The sequence below is a fragment of the Erpetoichthys calabaricus genome, chromosome 2 (assembly GCF_900747795.2).
Source record: "Erpetoichthys calabaricus chromosome 2, fErpCal1.3, whole genome shotgun sequence".
Taxonomy (NCBI): domain Eukaryota; kingdom Metazoa; phylum Chordata; class Cladistia; order Polypteriformes; family Polypteridae; genus Erpetoichthys; species Erpetoichthys calabaricus.
The window spans coordinates 172206955-172223186 of record NC_041395.2 but is presented as its reverse complement, the minus strand read 5'-3'; the positions used below and the strand labels follow the sequence as shown (position 1 = coordinate 172223186).

Genomic DNA, 16232 nt, shown 5'->3' with positions numbered 1-16232 from the left:
AATAATAAATGATCAAGGGTGTCCCACTATCATTATGTATATGCAAATATTTCAAAATATCTAAAATGCTTCTGGTCTCTGGCATTTCAGAATAGGGTAACTCAAACTGTATCATTTTTTTATGATTGTTACAGTCTTATGTCTGGATTTTGGAAATCTTTTGGCAGCACCACACAGACACTTCTACTTGGCACCAAAGTAGAGTCAGGGTTAGGCCTGTCCTGTTTTATCTTCTGTATGACTAACCTCTGCTCACCCGAGGGCACAGGTTATGGATGTTTGAAACAGCAAACTTAACAATGAATAAAAGCACAATTTAATGCACCAGATGGCAACAGCCAGTCGTCAGATTATGGAAGTACTTACAGGCTGTCTGGATCATAGTTAAAGGGTTCTGCATTCACCAATAAGCGGCTGATGACCGAGTTGCCTGGTAGTGAGCCTGAGTGGCCAGGACGTAAACCTGTAAGACACAAAGAGCAGCTCACAGCTAGGGAATATCAGTTTACAAAAGAGATAGTGAAACACTCCAAAAAACAGCAATCTAGTGAATATGGTAGCAGTGCTGAAATGTTACTTTCATTGCAGTTTAGAGTCATAGAGGCAGGAGCAGAATCAGGCATAAGGCAGAAACCATTCCTGGATCACACATCAATCCATTACATAACACAATAATGCGCACACACTCACTCACTCACAGGGGACTGATTTAGAATGTCCAGTTAAATTAACACATATACCAATTGTGGGAGAAAAAGACATGGCATACACTGGGTGATAAGCAGAGTCCACAAGATGTGGGTGCCAATCTTTGCTAGCTAGCCAGAGACCATTCAGGCCACAGCCTTGTGGTCCTTAACCACTGGCTGCTTCATACCCCACATACTATTCTTCAGTTAGTCTTTTAAAAATCACACTACTGGTACATTACAAAACTTGATTCATGAAGCAAAATCCAAATCAACTGATAGCCAACCAAGAGAGAGCATAATGACACACAGAATTAAAACAAATCAGATCCTCGGCCAGGCAGTGCTGGCTCTACCATTTTTGCTATTCTAGGTGTAGTTGCAAATGGTGCTTCCAAACCTTTTTTTTATTATTATTATATACATATTATCTCAAAGAGATTTGTTTTCCTTTGGTATTATAAGCTTGCTGATAAGCACAGTCCGAGTTTAAGTTTTGTAAGTCTGGGTCTGTACTAGGTGCCTAGTTAACCTAAATGACAGTGCTGGCCCTGCCACCAGGGGTGCCCCTACAAGTAAGCAGATTCAAAAATCAGTTCAAAAACATTTTTGCAGATTAAAAATGCTATTTGAGAAACATTTGCTCGATGGGAACTAAAGCTGCTTTTGGGTAACAACGTTAAACTAAACATACAATCTGATTTTTGTCTTTTTATTAAAACCTTAATTGTGACAGCAGTGGTTGAGAAGGTGTTTTTGAAATAATTTTATGAATGTATCAATGTAATGGACTGTATATTGCTTCTAAAACTTTAGGTGATTTCACATCCTTGGAGGTTATCATAAAAGATTTTTTAAAAATATCATAAAAGATATTTAAGCAGAATCTAGAATAGGCTACTAAATTTATAAATCACATGGACCATATTCACTGTGATTGAATTTGTCAGCTTTTTATTTGACATAACTATAAATTTTTTAGGTTCTTATATTCTAATTTAAACTTAACAAACAAGGGGAGACCACTCAGTTCATCAAGCTTTTTTGATTGGCTGATAGTTAAGCCGTCCCAATTCTCCCACCCAGATACTTGTTAAAAAGATTGTCAAGGTTTCTGCTTCAATTACATGTCTCGGTAGTTTGTTCCAGATTATTTTCTGCCATGGGAAAACATATAGTGGTGAGCCACTAGGACAAGAATGGGGAACCAGAATATAAAAATAAATTGTAAGAGAACCAGAATGATGAGAAAACCTGGAATTTTCTTTATATCATCAACTAGAATTCAAAGCTGAAATGACAATGGCAAAATTTTGATATACCTAGAACTCTACTGTATAGCTTTTAATGCATAAAAGGTTTGGTAGCAATCTGTCATTTTGGATACAGCTACACAAGTGCAGCAGACTTTTGTGATATCACATTGTGTGACTTCCAGGAATTGGACGTTATGTCCTAGCAACTAAACTTCAAAACAGTGATGCATGCTAGAAAACAAATTAACTGTAAAACAATTCATAACTGTTCCAAAGAGGAGACAATAGCCAAATAAAGTTACCATTAAATTGTCTGGAGTAAATAACCTCCACAAATCTTAGTTAAGTCCAAGGAAAAATTATTGCAAAATAAAAAAAAAAAAAAAAAAAAAAAAATCAGTATCCTAATTGACAACACATCATCATTATTGTAATGTTAACAGGTAATTTAAAAATTAACATATATACATAAACCTATGTACCAATAAATGAGGGCATAAACTGCATCAAGTTGAGTTCTCAGGCAACAGCCTGCTTGATTTAGATCATATTTTTCAAATCATTTTCAGGATTTACTAAAATATGATGACAGTACGGGCGGCACAGTGGCGCAGTGGGTAGCGCTGCTGCCTCGCAGTTGGGAGACCTGGGGACCTGGGTTCGCTTCCCGGGTCCTCCCTGCGTGGAGTTTGCATGTTCTCCCCGTGTCTGCGTGGGTTTCCTCCGGGCGCTCCGGTTTCCTCCCACGGTCCAAAGACATGCAGGTTAGGTGGATTGGCGATTCTAAATTGGCCCTAGTGTGTGCTTGGTGTGTGGGCGTGTTTGTGTGTGTCCTGCGGTGGGTTGGCACCCTGCCCAGGATTAGTTCCTGCCTTGTGCCCTGTGTTGGCTGGGATTGGCTCCTGCAGACCCCCGTGACCCTGTGTTCGGATTCAGCGGGTTGGACAATGGATGGATGGATGGATGGATGATGACAGTAATCCATCAGTATGTTCTGACGTTGGATATAAAGTCCCTCTGGGCTCATCACTGTTATCGTTTTGTATGCTGCCCCTGGGAGATATTACAGACTTGCGACAATGATGAACTGGTTAAGCAGGTTAGAAAGCAGATGGTTCATTAAGTTTAGTGTTGAACAATATTTGTGGTACAGGCTGCCTTCAGATGTTGCCTGTATACGTACATGAACTTCAAAAAATTGATGAATGGAGTACACTATGTATGTCACAAGAAGTAGACTTATAAGGAACTAGCTAATCGATAGATTTATTACTTGACATTTGTACAAAACTAAAATAATTTTTATTTGACACACTTCCATTTACAAACCCACAGCATGGTACAGTGCAGATTTATTGGTCTAGTTAAAATAGATCACAAAAACTTTCATGTAATATGTATCTAAGTACATATATGTAATATGTATCTAGAAATATACAAGAATATACCTAAATACTTTTTAAATAATTACATTATTAACGTGGTAAACTTTTAAGAATTAAATAAAAAAATAACCCCACTTTTATAGTGAGTAGGAAACAGGAATGAGTAGAAAGTGTTCCTGAGACAATTAACTATGAATTTGTGGCCCATTGTCCCACTGATCTTAATAAAACAGATAATTTTCTCATACTGCATCTGCGTGCTCTGGTAATCTCCAATAATGAGGCCAGCGAAAGTTTACTTAATTACAGACAGATTTACAATGACTTGGCTGTGAAATGTTTGGATATGAATAAATAAATTCCTGCTATTGCATTCAGCAAATGTGCATTCTGAAAGGACATCTGGCTTCTAGGTTTGCGATACTGAGCAAACTATATAAAGAATCTGTCCAGGGAGAAAGATGACACGTCATCCTTGGTAACAAACAAAACAGCGAGTGACAGAACCTTCAATCGCATGCATCCCTAATAATGTATTTATTAACTATGAGAAAGTGCATTATTGTTTGTTATCATAACACTCATATTTCCATTCAATTCACTTTATTTTAGGGCACGCTTAAATGTTACCAACAGAGGTACAGACTTCTCGACATCGGATTACTAGTGTTCAAACTGGTATGGCTCACACTTTGTATAATTTTTAATGACCTTCAAATGGATTACATCTTAGCTGTTAATTGTGGGACAGCACGGCAGCGCTGTAGTAGCACTGCTGCCATGCAGAAAGGACATCAGAATTCACGTCCAGGGTCCTCCCTACGTGGAGTTTGCATTTTCTCTCCTTGTCTTGTGTGGGTTTCCACTGGGTGCTCCAGTTACCTCCCACAGTCCAAAGACACATGGTTGCCTTGTGATGGACTGGCACCTTGTCCAGAGTTCATTCATACCTTGGGCCCTATGCTAGCTGTGATAGGCTTCAGCAGCCCCTACAACGCTGTCCAGGACAAAGTGGTTTAGAAAATGACTATTAATTGTGGTTGGGAATTTCAATTTAATTAACGACATGGTCGCTAACATGGAGAGAGCTGAAGAACACTGGTAGAAGTACAGTATATATTTGTTTCATTTAAATGCTGTCCAATCACAACAGTTTATTCATTTTTGGCCCTAACAAGTCATCTCGCTTATTTGTTTCAAGTTGAGATGACTGCAACTTGGTTTTTTAACTGCAGTTTATGAATGTAATCAATTATTTCAGTTAAACTTGAAGTGATTTCTAGTGTATTGAATGTTTATAAAGCATTAACATAAATGTATATATAGAAATGAATATACTGTATATGCATTGCATTAAATTTCAATACTTTGGCTGCTAACTTCTGGTACAAGGCACTCTGCCAAGCTGGAAGTGTAAAGACTTTGATTTTACATTGATTCTCTACAAGTTGTGTGAAGTTGAGGATAGTGAAGGCTTCCGTAATCTGTTTAGGTCAGCTGAAGGTGCACGTTCACCTCCACTTCTTCAATCTCTTGTTGTCCACATGGGTGGACTTAGACTATGCTTAGCGAGTCTGTTTTCAGGTTTAGATTTGGTTGGGTATGTTGTGTGCTTTTAATTTGTTCGGATTGATTTGTTTGTAAGAGTCTCCAATTTTAGGGAAATGAAGGACAGGCATACAGAGTTTAAGAATTGTTGACTGTCTCTTTATTTTCATTCATTCCATACTGATGCCATGAAATACTTTTATTCTTGGAATAAAATATTTTAGAATGCAAAAGTAACTGTTCAAAATACATCTTTGCTGAATGTGACATGTGGTTATTGCATACCAGAACACTACAAAGCAAATCTTATATCTGTCTGAAATTAACTAAACCACCAGAATTCACATTATTGGAAATGGGTTATTTGAAAATTATTCTTTTTTATTATTATCAGTAGGAAATTTGGCTGCATGCTTGAGAAGTCACAAGACCAAAGTTTATTATCCCTTCCTCCTACCTCCTGTTCAATATAAAAGCAGGTCAACAATATTTGTGTATTTTTGATTAAAAGCTAAGAATATTAACAAATCTGATTTGTTTCAAGAGGTTTATATATTAGGTTTATAATTGTGAAGTTATGTACTTTAATACATTTTTGACTGTCATGGCGCAGGACAGCAGTGAGGTTTTGTACTGTACTCATGTGCACGTGGCAATATTAACACTGCTACTGCTTCCAAGTGCATAAAAGTAAGGAAAGGAAACCAAGAGGGGGCAAAAATATGGAACTGCCTATATACAGTAAAGTTCATATTTGTACCAAGGCAGTTTGGTATAAAAAGGTAATTGTCACTCACCCCATTATTTGTTGTACATTTTCCAGATAATTTTTTAAAGAACTTGTTAGAGCAGAAGGAATCGGAAAAAAGCTTATTGTCACATGGCAAACACAGGACAGAGAAGTGGCAAAAGACGCGACACATAAGAATAGCTTTCGAAGCATGTCTTTTTTGTGCTTAAGATACACGCTGGCTTTTGTTAAAACAGAAAAAGAAGGGGTTAATAAAGAGTCAACGACCTTACTTGAATACAGAATTTTCGTGTTCAGCATCGGTAAGCTGTCCCGGTTTCCTGTCTGGGCAGGAAGTGATGCAGAGCTGCCCACTGACAGACTTCCTTTGCCAATCAGCCTCTCGCATGGAGATTTGGATGCTGGAGGAACACAAGGCCGATATCTGTGACCGGAGTGGGGCAGCCACAACTGTTTTATTGTCCTTGACGGGCCACAGATGGCAACACTTTAATGCAATAGGAGCAGTGACTCACCTTTTCTTGGTGCCCGCCCTTTGTTCGTGATGCTGACAAGATTTACGCCCTGGGATGGCTTTTCCTCACTTTTGTTTTCATCTTCAGATGTGCTCACCAGTGTGAAGATCTCCTGCTCTTGTGTCTGGGTGTTTTGCTCATCCACAGCTATAATGAACAAAAACATTAATCCACTTTAATAAAAGGATATATGTATGTGTGTCTGACTGTGTTCCGGCCTAGTTGCTATTGTCTCAATCATTCCAAAAGAAGGTGTGCCTCAAACATTTTTAGTAATAAAATGCATCACATTTGTCATTCCAACAGATGGTACATCACAAACATTAACACTACTTTGACGAATCTCATACCGAATGGCGTGTAACAGAGACATATGCACTGCATGGTGCGCTGCAAATGATAACGCTGAGGTCTACGTTGATTACTTAGATTTCAACTTGTATTAGATGGGTAGATGTGCTGGGAAAGTATAGGACAATGATGGCACTGCCACATTTTGCTAGGCTTTCATTTGCACAAGACTTCTTCAGACAGCAGACTTGTCAGAAATGGAGAAGGCCACCTACATTCTATAGTGAATACTTAATTAAATAAGTGGCTAAACAACAGTTATATGAGCATGTGGCTAGCAGGTTTTTATTTGATAAAAAGACATGTCAATCAAGGAGGAGCCGACACGTCTGCAGGGACTCCTTTAGACTAATAGGACATTAACTTTAATCTTGTAACTACAAGCTGAGCTCTGACTCACTCTTATGGACAAAACAACACAACTATAAGCAGACATTAAATATGCAACTGGAAGATGCTATCATCCAGTCACCAGAGCCCACACCTCCCTTTAAAACCTAGGTGCAACATTTCATCTGTTTCTTTGGGGCAGTAAGCAGGGCCATTCTCCTGGGAGCAGGAAAGTAATTTCATTAACTGTTGAATCCACTTTTCTAAAAGCCTTCGAGCTGCGGATGCTCTGAACATACAATAGCTCTAAGATCTGCTCCCCTAGGATTAAACCTTGTGTCAGTGATTGAGCCCAATCTTGAAAGACAGAGAAGCCACATTACTTCAAGAAGAGAATATCAGGGCCTAAACTCTCTTGTCAGGAAGAGACAAGCTTTCACTGTGGTGTTACTGAGGATACAGCAAAGAGCTTGACAGTGAGCTGAGGATGATAGCACTACATACAGAGGTCCACGTGGCAAGACAAAGAGTGTACTCGACCACAAGCAATGTTCTCTAATCAAACAGAAAGTAGTAAATGCAACACCACACAGCAAAAGCTTTTCAGGAAAAACGGAAACAATTGCAGCCTCACAGTTTAGCTCTCTCATATCCACAGTTGTGTAATACAAGGGTGAATTCTTTACGACATCTTACTAAAATTCTAAATAGTAAAACACAAAATGAAAAAGTCTGTAAAATCAAGAACATTCCAAAAATCTCTTTCTGAGTTATAATGTGTGTCCACCTTATGTTTCATCTTTTATGTCAATACTAGCAGCTGCACCCAGTACTTCCTGGGTAAATAATTTTAAGGCAGAACTACCTAACTTCTACAGATGGTGCATCTTAATGTGAGATTAATTTGGATTTATTTCGGGGTTTAAAATCCCGGAACACTCTCCTCACTGTAGTAAAAAGGAACTCCCCTCTCCCCACCACCAAGATACCCCCAAGGTAGTGATAAGCAAACCCTGCTGAAATCATGGAAATATTCGCCAATTTCACCGAACTCTGCAAAATGCATTGAAGTCAGTGGGGAACTTTTGAGTGGATTATTATAGAGAAATGGTCTTTTAAGTGTTCCTGAGTGTTAGGGGAAACTCTGCCAACAATTCTGGATTGTTTATTGTGGCAAAGCATGTGATCTGAGCAGTGAGGCAACAGTGCTAACCACTGCACCACCATGATACATACTACAAATGGGCCTTCTTCAGGGAGCAACTATTAGGTTACAACCTACAGATGTGCTCCATTAGTTAAAGTAAATTAAGCCATGCAAGTTGAAGCAAACAGTTTGCACAGGTGTCCCAACATCTGTGGATTACTTAAAAACAATCTGTGTTTGTCTTGAAGCAGAGTTTTAACAGACTGTGTTACTACACCCTCTGAAGTACTACTTGGATAATATTCCAGTGCTAATGGCAAGAAAACAGGAATTAATAAATGAAATGAGACAGAGCATTCTTACCCTTAGAAGTGTAGGCCTTTCATTTAGAGAATTTTCAAAACAATCAAAGTGTCAGTGAGTATGGTGGCCTACGTAATCCAAGGACAATTGGAAAGTGGAAGTGGAAAGTCACATTGCAATCAGACGACAAGCTTCAGAGGGTCACTAGTTTGCGTGACAGGCAGGTGCAAGCACAACAGATTCAAGCACAGCTTAACAGTAGTCGAAAAAAGAAAGTCTCAGTTTCTACTGTGAAGAGGAGACTTTGTGCTACAGGTTTGACAGGACGAGTGGCAGTAAGAAAGCCTTTCCTTAAAGGACAAAATAGGACCTTGAAATACCGGCTGTGGATGACTGCAGACAGGATACTCTCAGATGCTTGGGTCTCATTTTGGACTTGGGCCAGCTGCAGGACAGGAAGCTCTTGACCAAAGCCAGACTGCACATCCAAGCTTACTTAAAGTTACAGAGAAGGCAGTGCAGGCTACACTTCTTTGTTCTGTTTTAACTCTGTCAACCTCGGTTTATTTTGGTGTTATTGCACCCCAACATTTATACTTTGTACTGGTGTCATACCTCGTCTGACCACACTGAACAGAGAGGGAAAACAACGGCCTTTGCCCTATTTCTCTAATAGAAAAGCCTGCAGCACTCTCAGAATTATTACCAAAACAGTGATGCCATGAAGGCAAAATTGGTTACTGAAATGAAGAAGAAAAAATAAGGTAATAAACACACAAAGGCATTGCAAAGGGGGGAATGATTGAGTTTGGATATTTTGAGCAAATTGCTTACCTTTGGCAAATGCTCAACATATCTGGAAAGTTCTTAACAAAAACGGGGATGCAAAGAAGGCCCACCCAAAAAAAAAAAAAACATTGGCATTACATCTTGCCTGAAGAAGGGGCCTGAGTTGCCTCGAAAGCCTGCATATTGTAATCTTTTTAGTTAGCCAATAAAAGGTGTCATTTTGCTTGGCTTCTCTCTACAGGTCAAGAAAGAAAGTCAATGCCAGTCAGTTAGAGCTGAAGCAAAAGTGACAGCAAATAATGCTGGGATGACACACATGAGTACTGAAGAAGCAAGAGGTTCAAAGGGCATGGTATTAGATGCTATTTGATCACTGAGAAAGAATTTTTACAAAATCATAGTATATATTAATTTGGCCAGTGAAACTGTGTTCTTAAGTAAAGCATTTATTATAAATTAAAAAAAAAAAAAACCTCTGTTCTAGCAGTTTATAATGGAGTTTCCAGGACCTTGATACAAACATAATAAAAGGCTTATAAATGTAATGTGATGGACGACCGGCTACAGACTCCGGTCGCCACCCCCAGGCCGCTAGGAGGAGCCCTCCGGACAGCATGATGGTGCTGGATGGTGTTCCAGCAGGGCCTCATGGACTTTGTAGTTTATATACACAGCCCTGCTGGATACCTTGGGGACCACCGGGAGTCGCTGTAAGGGGGCTAGTGGGCTCTTGGGTGCCCTATAACCCGGGAGTGCGTCACAGTCACGTGACCGGAAGAAACGTCGTACTCCCGGGGTGAAGAAAAGAACTGTTTACCCTGACCCGGAAGGAATACGGACTTGTGGGTATTGGAACAGAGGCACCTCCGGGTCAGGGTGTAGAAAAGGACTGTGGGAAAGCCCAGACACTGAGCTGAGCTGGGAGGTAGGAGGGCGAAGTGTCTGGGAGTGGAGGATTGTATTGTTTATTGTGAGAGAATTGTTATATGAGTAGTGTGGTGGAAAGGGTGCTTTGTGCATGGTACAATAACAGAATAAATAGTTGTTATTCTTTTACTTCATGTTTGGAGTGGTACCTGAGGGTTCAAGAGGTGGACAAATACTCAATCTGTGACAGTACCAAATATGGTACCTGAGGGTTCAAGAGGTGGACAAATACTCAATCTGTGACAGTACCAAATATGGTACCTGAGGGTTCAAGAGGTGGACAAATACTCAATCTGTGACAGTACCAAATACGTTCACTTTGATGTGGCAAAGGCTTTGATCTGTGAAAATAAGCTGCATTCATTTCAAAGGCATCGTTATGAAAAAAACAATCAAAATTATTGTGGTGATGGTGATGTTCTGAAGTCAGGGTGTGCAGCAGAAAAAGTTAGTGGGCAAGTGATGTAGGATTACAACAGGAAGCAAACCCACAGTATTTTTGATTCAAAACAAATATGCCTGAGAGTGCAAACACAAGAGACTGGAGTAAAGAGAGCTTCATCCTGCATGATGCAAAGCTGCAGGTTAACACTGTTGCCTCACAAGCCCAAAGCCAAGCAGAGGCTGTATCTGTCAAGGGCAGGCCCCATAAGCACAGGAAACCCAATACACAGCAATGAAGGGATGATCAATCAATCAATCAATAAATAAATATATGTAGGCAAAAATATTAAAGAGCGAGTCTTCTGCAGTTTAAATAAGAAGGCCATTTTAATGATGTTGTTAATGTACTCTCAGCACCAATTATGCACTATTTAGCTACAAAAACATTTCTCTGTAGATAAAAGTAAAACTGCATCAAGGCTGATGTGTGCTGTTGGTAGATTAAAGCTCACACAATACAGTATACAAAGGCAAATGTCAAACCACTGAACTCACCATTATTTGAGCCTGGGAGGTGAATTTCTTGAGCAGTTGGTGATCAAAATTGTTGTGTCTAGTACAGTCCAGGAAAACTCGCATTTTACATTTTTTGTCAAATAGTAATTTTTATTCAGTTTATTTCTTGCTATGTAAAATGTTTGTTATGTGAAACACATAAATTAAAAATATGTATATAAGCACATTTTTAATAATCTATGTTGAGGGGCAAACATGAATGGATGGAGGTCTTGGCACCAGTAGCCCCTCACCACAGTTGTCCTGACCATGCTTGAAGTTACGGCTTCTAGTGCTTATGTGAGATGTGAACATCCCAACAGGACATTAATCTATGAGTTTATGTCACTCACTCCCCCCCTCCCCCAAAGACAATTACTTGAATAAGGCAGAGAATCCTGCATTTATCAAGAGACAGGTATTCAGTTCAAAAGTGCGATGCTGTATGAAGAGGCTTCCCTTTTGTGGACTACTTTCATTTTGCCGAGCTATTTATTTAACCATATTTTAGCAAAAACTATGTGTTTGGGTAGCCAGCAGGGGGCGCACGCTCCCTGGGAATAAGCTCATTAGAGGCCCTCACAGATCACAGTAGCATACTTAAGACCTCTGCCTACAGTTTGTACATTGTGAGCATACCACTGGATGACTGGACGTGTTGATTATGCAACATGAGTAACGTGATTTTTTTAGTGGACATTTTTGATACGTTTACTGTTGTCTAGTGCTGGTCACCATTGGCTCACATTCTATTGGAAATGTTCTTATGTTCGTTCTCCAGGAAGACATGAGATTAAAAATCACTACCAACTGAACAAGGTAAGCCACATATAAAACAGTAAGAAACATGGTACCTTTTCAAATGAAAATAAATGTCTCAATTAAGAACACAAATTTAATGCATACCACGACTGAAAAAAATAACTTAGTCTATTCAAAGTATTTTTCAAGTCAATCACCTCATATAAAATTACATATTCAAAATAATTGTTTATAATAATGCATATTAAATGAATAGTTCATATACATCCAAGGTTCTACTTAATTGACCAGGGACAGGTAAACTAGCTACAGAACTCAGTTAGACATGTCTATTTCATTACAAACGCACTAGGTTTTCATAATTCTTCTCAGAGTTGAAATAATAGCAAACAAAGCAATGTTTGCTGCCATAAACGTTTAAATAGGCTTCTGTAATTTACAATGAAGAACAAATTTACAAACCATACTTGTTAATAAATCTGGTTTGTGATGGGTCACAGATCCAAACAGGTTGATTCAGATCATGTAATGAGCTATAATTTATTTTCGGCTGGTGGTTTGGTACAGTTTGAATGTTGATTAGTTAACATTCATTTGTGATCCATGGTTAGTGTGCAGTTCTAATGTCCAGACTAAAGGTCACAAATGCTTCTTGAAACTAAAACCCACAGAGTACTCGAATAACTTGGGATTTCAACATTTCACTACCAGATAAATATATGTCCCGTTTCCATTTCTCTATCCATACATATCACATTTCCACATCTTACAAACCTTTGCACTATATGAGCTCATTTATAAATCAGAATTCAAAGGTTCCTTTTGCTATACACCAAAGTCCAAAGTTTTACCAAATTCCTTTGTTCTTGTTTTTCTGTAACATAGATATTAGTTTCAGGAGGGTGCTAAGAGAGAGTTGTGGATGTACCCCATTTTTTTTTTTTTTTTTTTTTTTTTAAGGACAATGGCTACATAAATTTTGTCAAATACGATGGATACACAATTCTTTATTCCCAGTGAATCCACCTACCCTTTTCCGTGTGTTCAATGATCTGCCTGATGGCCTTCTTCAGGCTGTTGGCTCTTAACATGAGCTGCTCCCGTGGTTTAAAGATGGCTTGGGGACTTCTAGAAGGGCACGGAATCTGGGGAGGAGTGGGGTGGTCTCTGGTAGGTGAATGCATCCCCTCTCCATCCTCTTGTTCCTCTGCAATGGTGGGTGGATGGCTGGGAAGGCAAGTGGAGGCTTGAGACTCCTCATTGAGTGTCTTGAGAAGGGAGTCCAGCTTCTCCTTGAGGACATTGCACTGTAGGGTTAGGAATGGCAGAAGGCTAGTTTAGAAAAGAAGCTGAATCATCAGTCTTGAGAGAACTCTTGAAAGGTTTTAAAATAATGCAAGATACCAGAAAGTACGTGGGGTACAAACTACCATATCAGAACAGGTTTTCTGCTACATGATCATTTAAAGTCATTCTAAAAACATTCACCCTTAAAATCCTTAGTGACACCATCTAAAATATTTCTTCCTAATATTAATATATGCAGTCCTAAAAATTTACAATTTATATTTTTGAACTTCTAAAGTGCTACAACAATGAGTCGCATTTGATTCCATTGGCACTCTTTGCTATATTGTGCTTCCCAATTTGACACTATATTCCTAAATTATGCAAATTTGGTCATTCTTTTACTAGATCAAACTCGCTTCCCTTCATTAAACTGCTGATATCAAAAAGAAAAGCTAAATGAGATGGAGCAATAGTTGCTGCCTGCAATAGTTGCTGCCTGTTCTCCATGTACTATACTAAAGGTTCCATGTTTAAATTCAAAAGGCTAAACTTAAAATCTAAATGGATTTGAGAATGTGCATACACATACCAATTTATGGGATAGCTTTCTACCTTGTGTCTAAGTCCACAGGCATACTGAATTCCAACTACCCCTTGACTGAAATAGATCAAAATATATAAAAAAATAACATCCAAAGCTAATCAAACTAAAACAAAAAGTTCAGAGTGTGCAGATGCCATCACTAATCTATCAAAATGTATTAGTTGTTGTAGTAGTAATGCCACATGTAGAAGGTACAGTGAAATTACTTGCATGTCTGACCAAGAGTAGGTCTGCTGTTGATCCTAAAATGAGTACATAGAGCCAGCAGCCCACAGTGCCCAATTTTATTGTCCTCAAGAAGCCTACACATGCACAAACATTAAATTTATGACTCTGCTGTTGTGTATCAACTTGAGTTTGTGTCATCGTTATTATTGAACTATTTTTTCAGATTTTTATGCATTTTCTGTTATTTTTGTAATTATGCACTCTCCATATAAATATCTCAAGAGTCAACAGAGACTCTGATCGGGGCTCTTGAGACTGAGTGAGGAGTCTGAATGTTTGGGTTTGCGAGTGTCCTGGATAAAAACCAAGATCCAGGCCTTTAATGACCTCTTAGGCACAGCCATTAGCAGTGTGTCTCTCTGCGGAGAGAGTGTTGACCTTGTTGGGAGGTTTACTTACCTTGGCAGTGACATTCATGTCTCTGGTGACTCTTCCTATGAAGTCAGTAGACGGATTATGAGAGCATGGGGGGGAGGGTCTTGAGGTCGCTGGAAATGAGAGTGTGGCGCTCCCGATATCAATGCAAAAGGACGAAGGTCCAAGTCTTTAGAGTTCTGGTGCTTCCTGTGTTAATGTTTTTGCAATATGGTTGCGAGACATGGATGCTATCCACTGACCCGAGACAAAGACTGGACTCCTTTGGTACTGTGTCTCTTTAGAGAATCCTTGGGTACCGCTGGTTTGACTTTGTGTCGAATGAGCGGTTGCTCATGGAGTCCTGAATGAGGCACATTCCCTGCATTGTGGGGTAGCATCAGTTACGGCACTATGGCCATGTGGCGCGTTTCCCCGAGGGTGATCCAGCTTGTAAAATCCTCATTGTTGGGGGCCCGAGTGGCTGGAACAGGCCAAGGGTACGCCCACGTAACACTTGGCTGCGGCAGATAAATGGTCATTTCCGGAGGGTAGGTCTGCCTGGGGGGTGGCCAACCTGGATCCTGAGCTGTTTCGTCATGTGGTGGGTACGGCAACGCGCTGTACCAGTGCATGCTCCCCAACTTGACTTGACTTGACTTGACATATAAAATATGCCCCTATTCCATGTGTTTCGTGAGTGGATTCCCAGCAGGTGAGGCTACCCTTACACGTCTCCACTGCTGAGTCCTCTGCCTTTACTTGGATGTCAGAGCTAGATCAAGCTAGTAATTCATTGTGATTGCTAGAGGAGTCTTTATGCAAATGTTGTTTCAGTTCTTATTTCTGTTTTACAGACATTTTCACTTCTGTTATTTGATTTTCCTTGTGGATGGTGTATTGGGACTTGTTTTCACTGGATTGCCTTCTAGGCTACTCTTATTTGCTCACCTATCCATACATCCATTTTCAAACTCATTTATCCTGAGCAGGGTCATGGGGTAAGCTGCAGCGTATCCCAACAACCACTTTAGTTATATTTTTTGTTAAATTAAACAAAATGTTTTGCTTTGTTATTAAATTGTTAATAAACATTGGTCAATTATGAAGTTTTTTTCACTGCCCTTCTGTCTACAGTCCAGGGATTTGTAGTTATCCTCTAACTATTAGGACATTTGAATACATTTTGTGACATTTATATTTGAAACTGTCAAGCCAGTTTGTTCCACTCTGGATTTTGCTAGACTGAAGCCTGTAGGTGGTTCAATGTGGCAAGCTGGCCTGGGTTTAAGTCTCTTCTGGACTGGCCAGTGAAGGTCCTGGCCTACTTAATGGTTCTGTTTGGAGACCTGAATCCTATTTTGCCATGTTTGTGACTGCAGAACACAACATCTGTAAGGCAGAAGCTTTGCTCATGGAGAACTTTTCAATAAAAAACTCCTACTTTGATCTTACCTTCTTGGCCATGGCCTCTGACTCTTCAGAACTCTCTGGTGTTTTCTCGTAAGCCTTCCCCACTCTCGCCACAAAATCCTTTACCGTTTCACAGAGCACCCTGGCAGGTGAAGTGCACAGGTCAGTATGGTATTAATGGAAAAAAAATAATTGCAATCCACAGAACATCATTTCAGAGAGGAAAAGGTTGCATTCAGTCTGTGTGGGAGACGACACACACCAGTTTTCATACCAAAAAAAAAAAAAAATAATAAAAACACTTTTTCCAGATGCATTTTAGTATCAACTCCATTTGTGCTTTTGTAAAACAATTTGGCATTGTATAATTTAAAAGTCACATTGAGACTACCAGAAGGGAGACTGTATTAAGGTATTTGTAGTGTCTGCTGCCAGTATGCATTTTCAGTTTATTGAATAAAAACTAGAATTTGAAATCTATTGTAAAAATTGTGTGTACACTCATGGAGCAAATTCTTAAAAACACTATACTAATACTAGCTAGGGCCTCCTTTTGCTCTCAAAACACCTCAGTTCTTCTTGGCTTGGGTTCCACAAGATGTTGGAAACATCACTTTGAAAACCCGGACTATGCTGACATAATTGCATTGC

At 39.4% G+C, this 16232-nt stretch overlaps 1 protein-coding gene across 6 annotated transcripts in view; it reads right to left on the bottom strand.

Moving 5' to 3' along the window:
- LOC114646550 (diacylglycerol kinase delta-like) overlaps window positions 1-16232 on the bottom strand; it is a 133967-nt gene that overhangs the window by 32775 nt on the left and 84960 nt on the right. For 5 of the 6 annotated variants that reach the window (XM_051923580.1, XM_051923576.1, XM_051923578.1 and 2 more), the window contains 5 exons: window positions 15624-15723; window positions 12723-12999; window positions 6145-6291; window positions 5902-6030; window positions 367-463 (listed from right to left, as the gene is read on the bottom strand). In XM_051923580.1, the coding sequence (XP_051779540.1) occupies window positions 367-463; window positions 5902-6030; window positions 6145-6291; window positions 12723-12999; window positions 15624-15723 (750 nt within the window). The remainder of the gene's footprint in view (window positions 1-366; window positions 464-5901; window positions 6031-6144; window positions 6292-12722; window positions 13000-15623; window positions 15724-16232) is intronic. The other variant, XM_051923577.1, reaches the window with a different exon arrangement.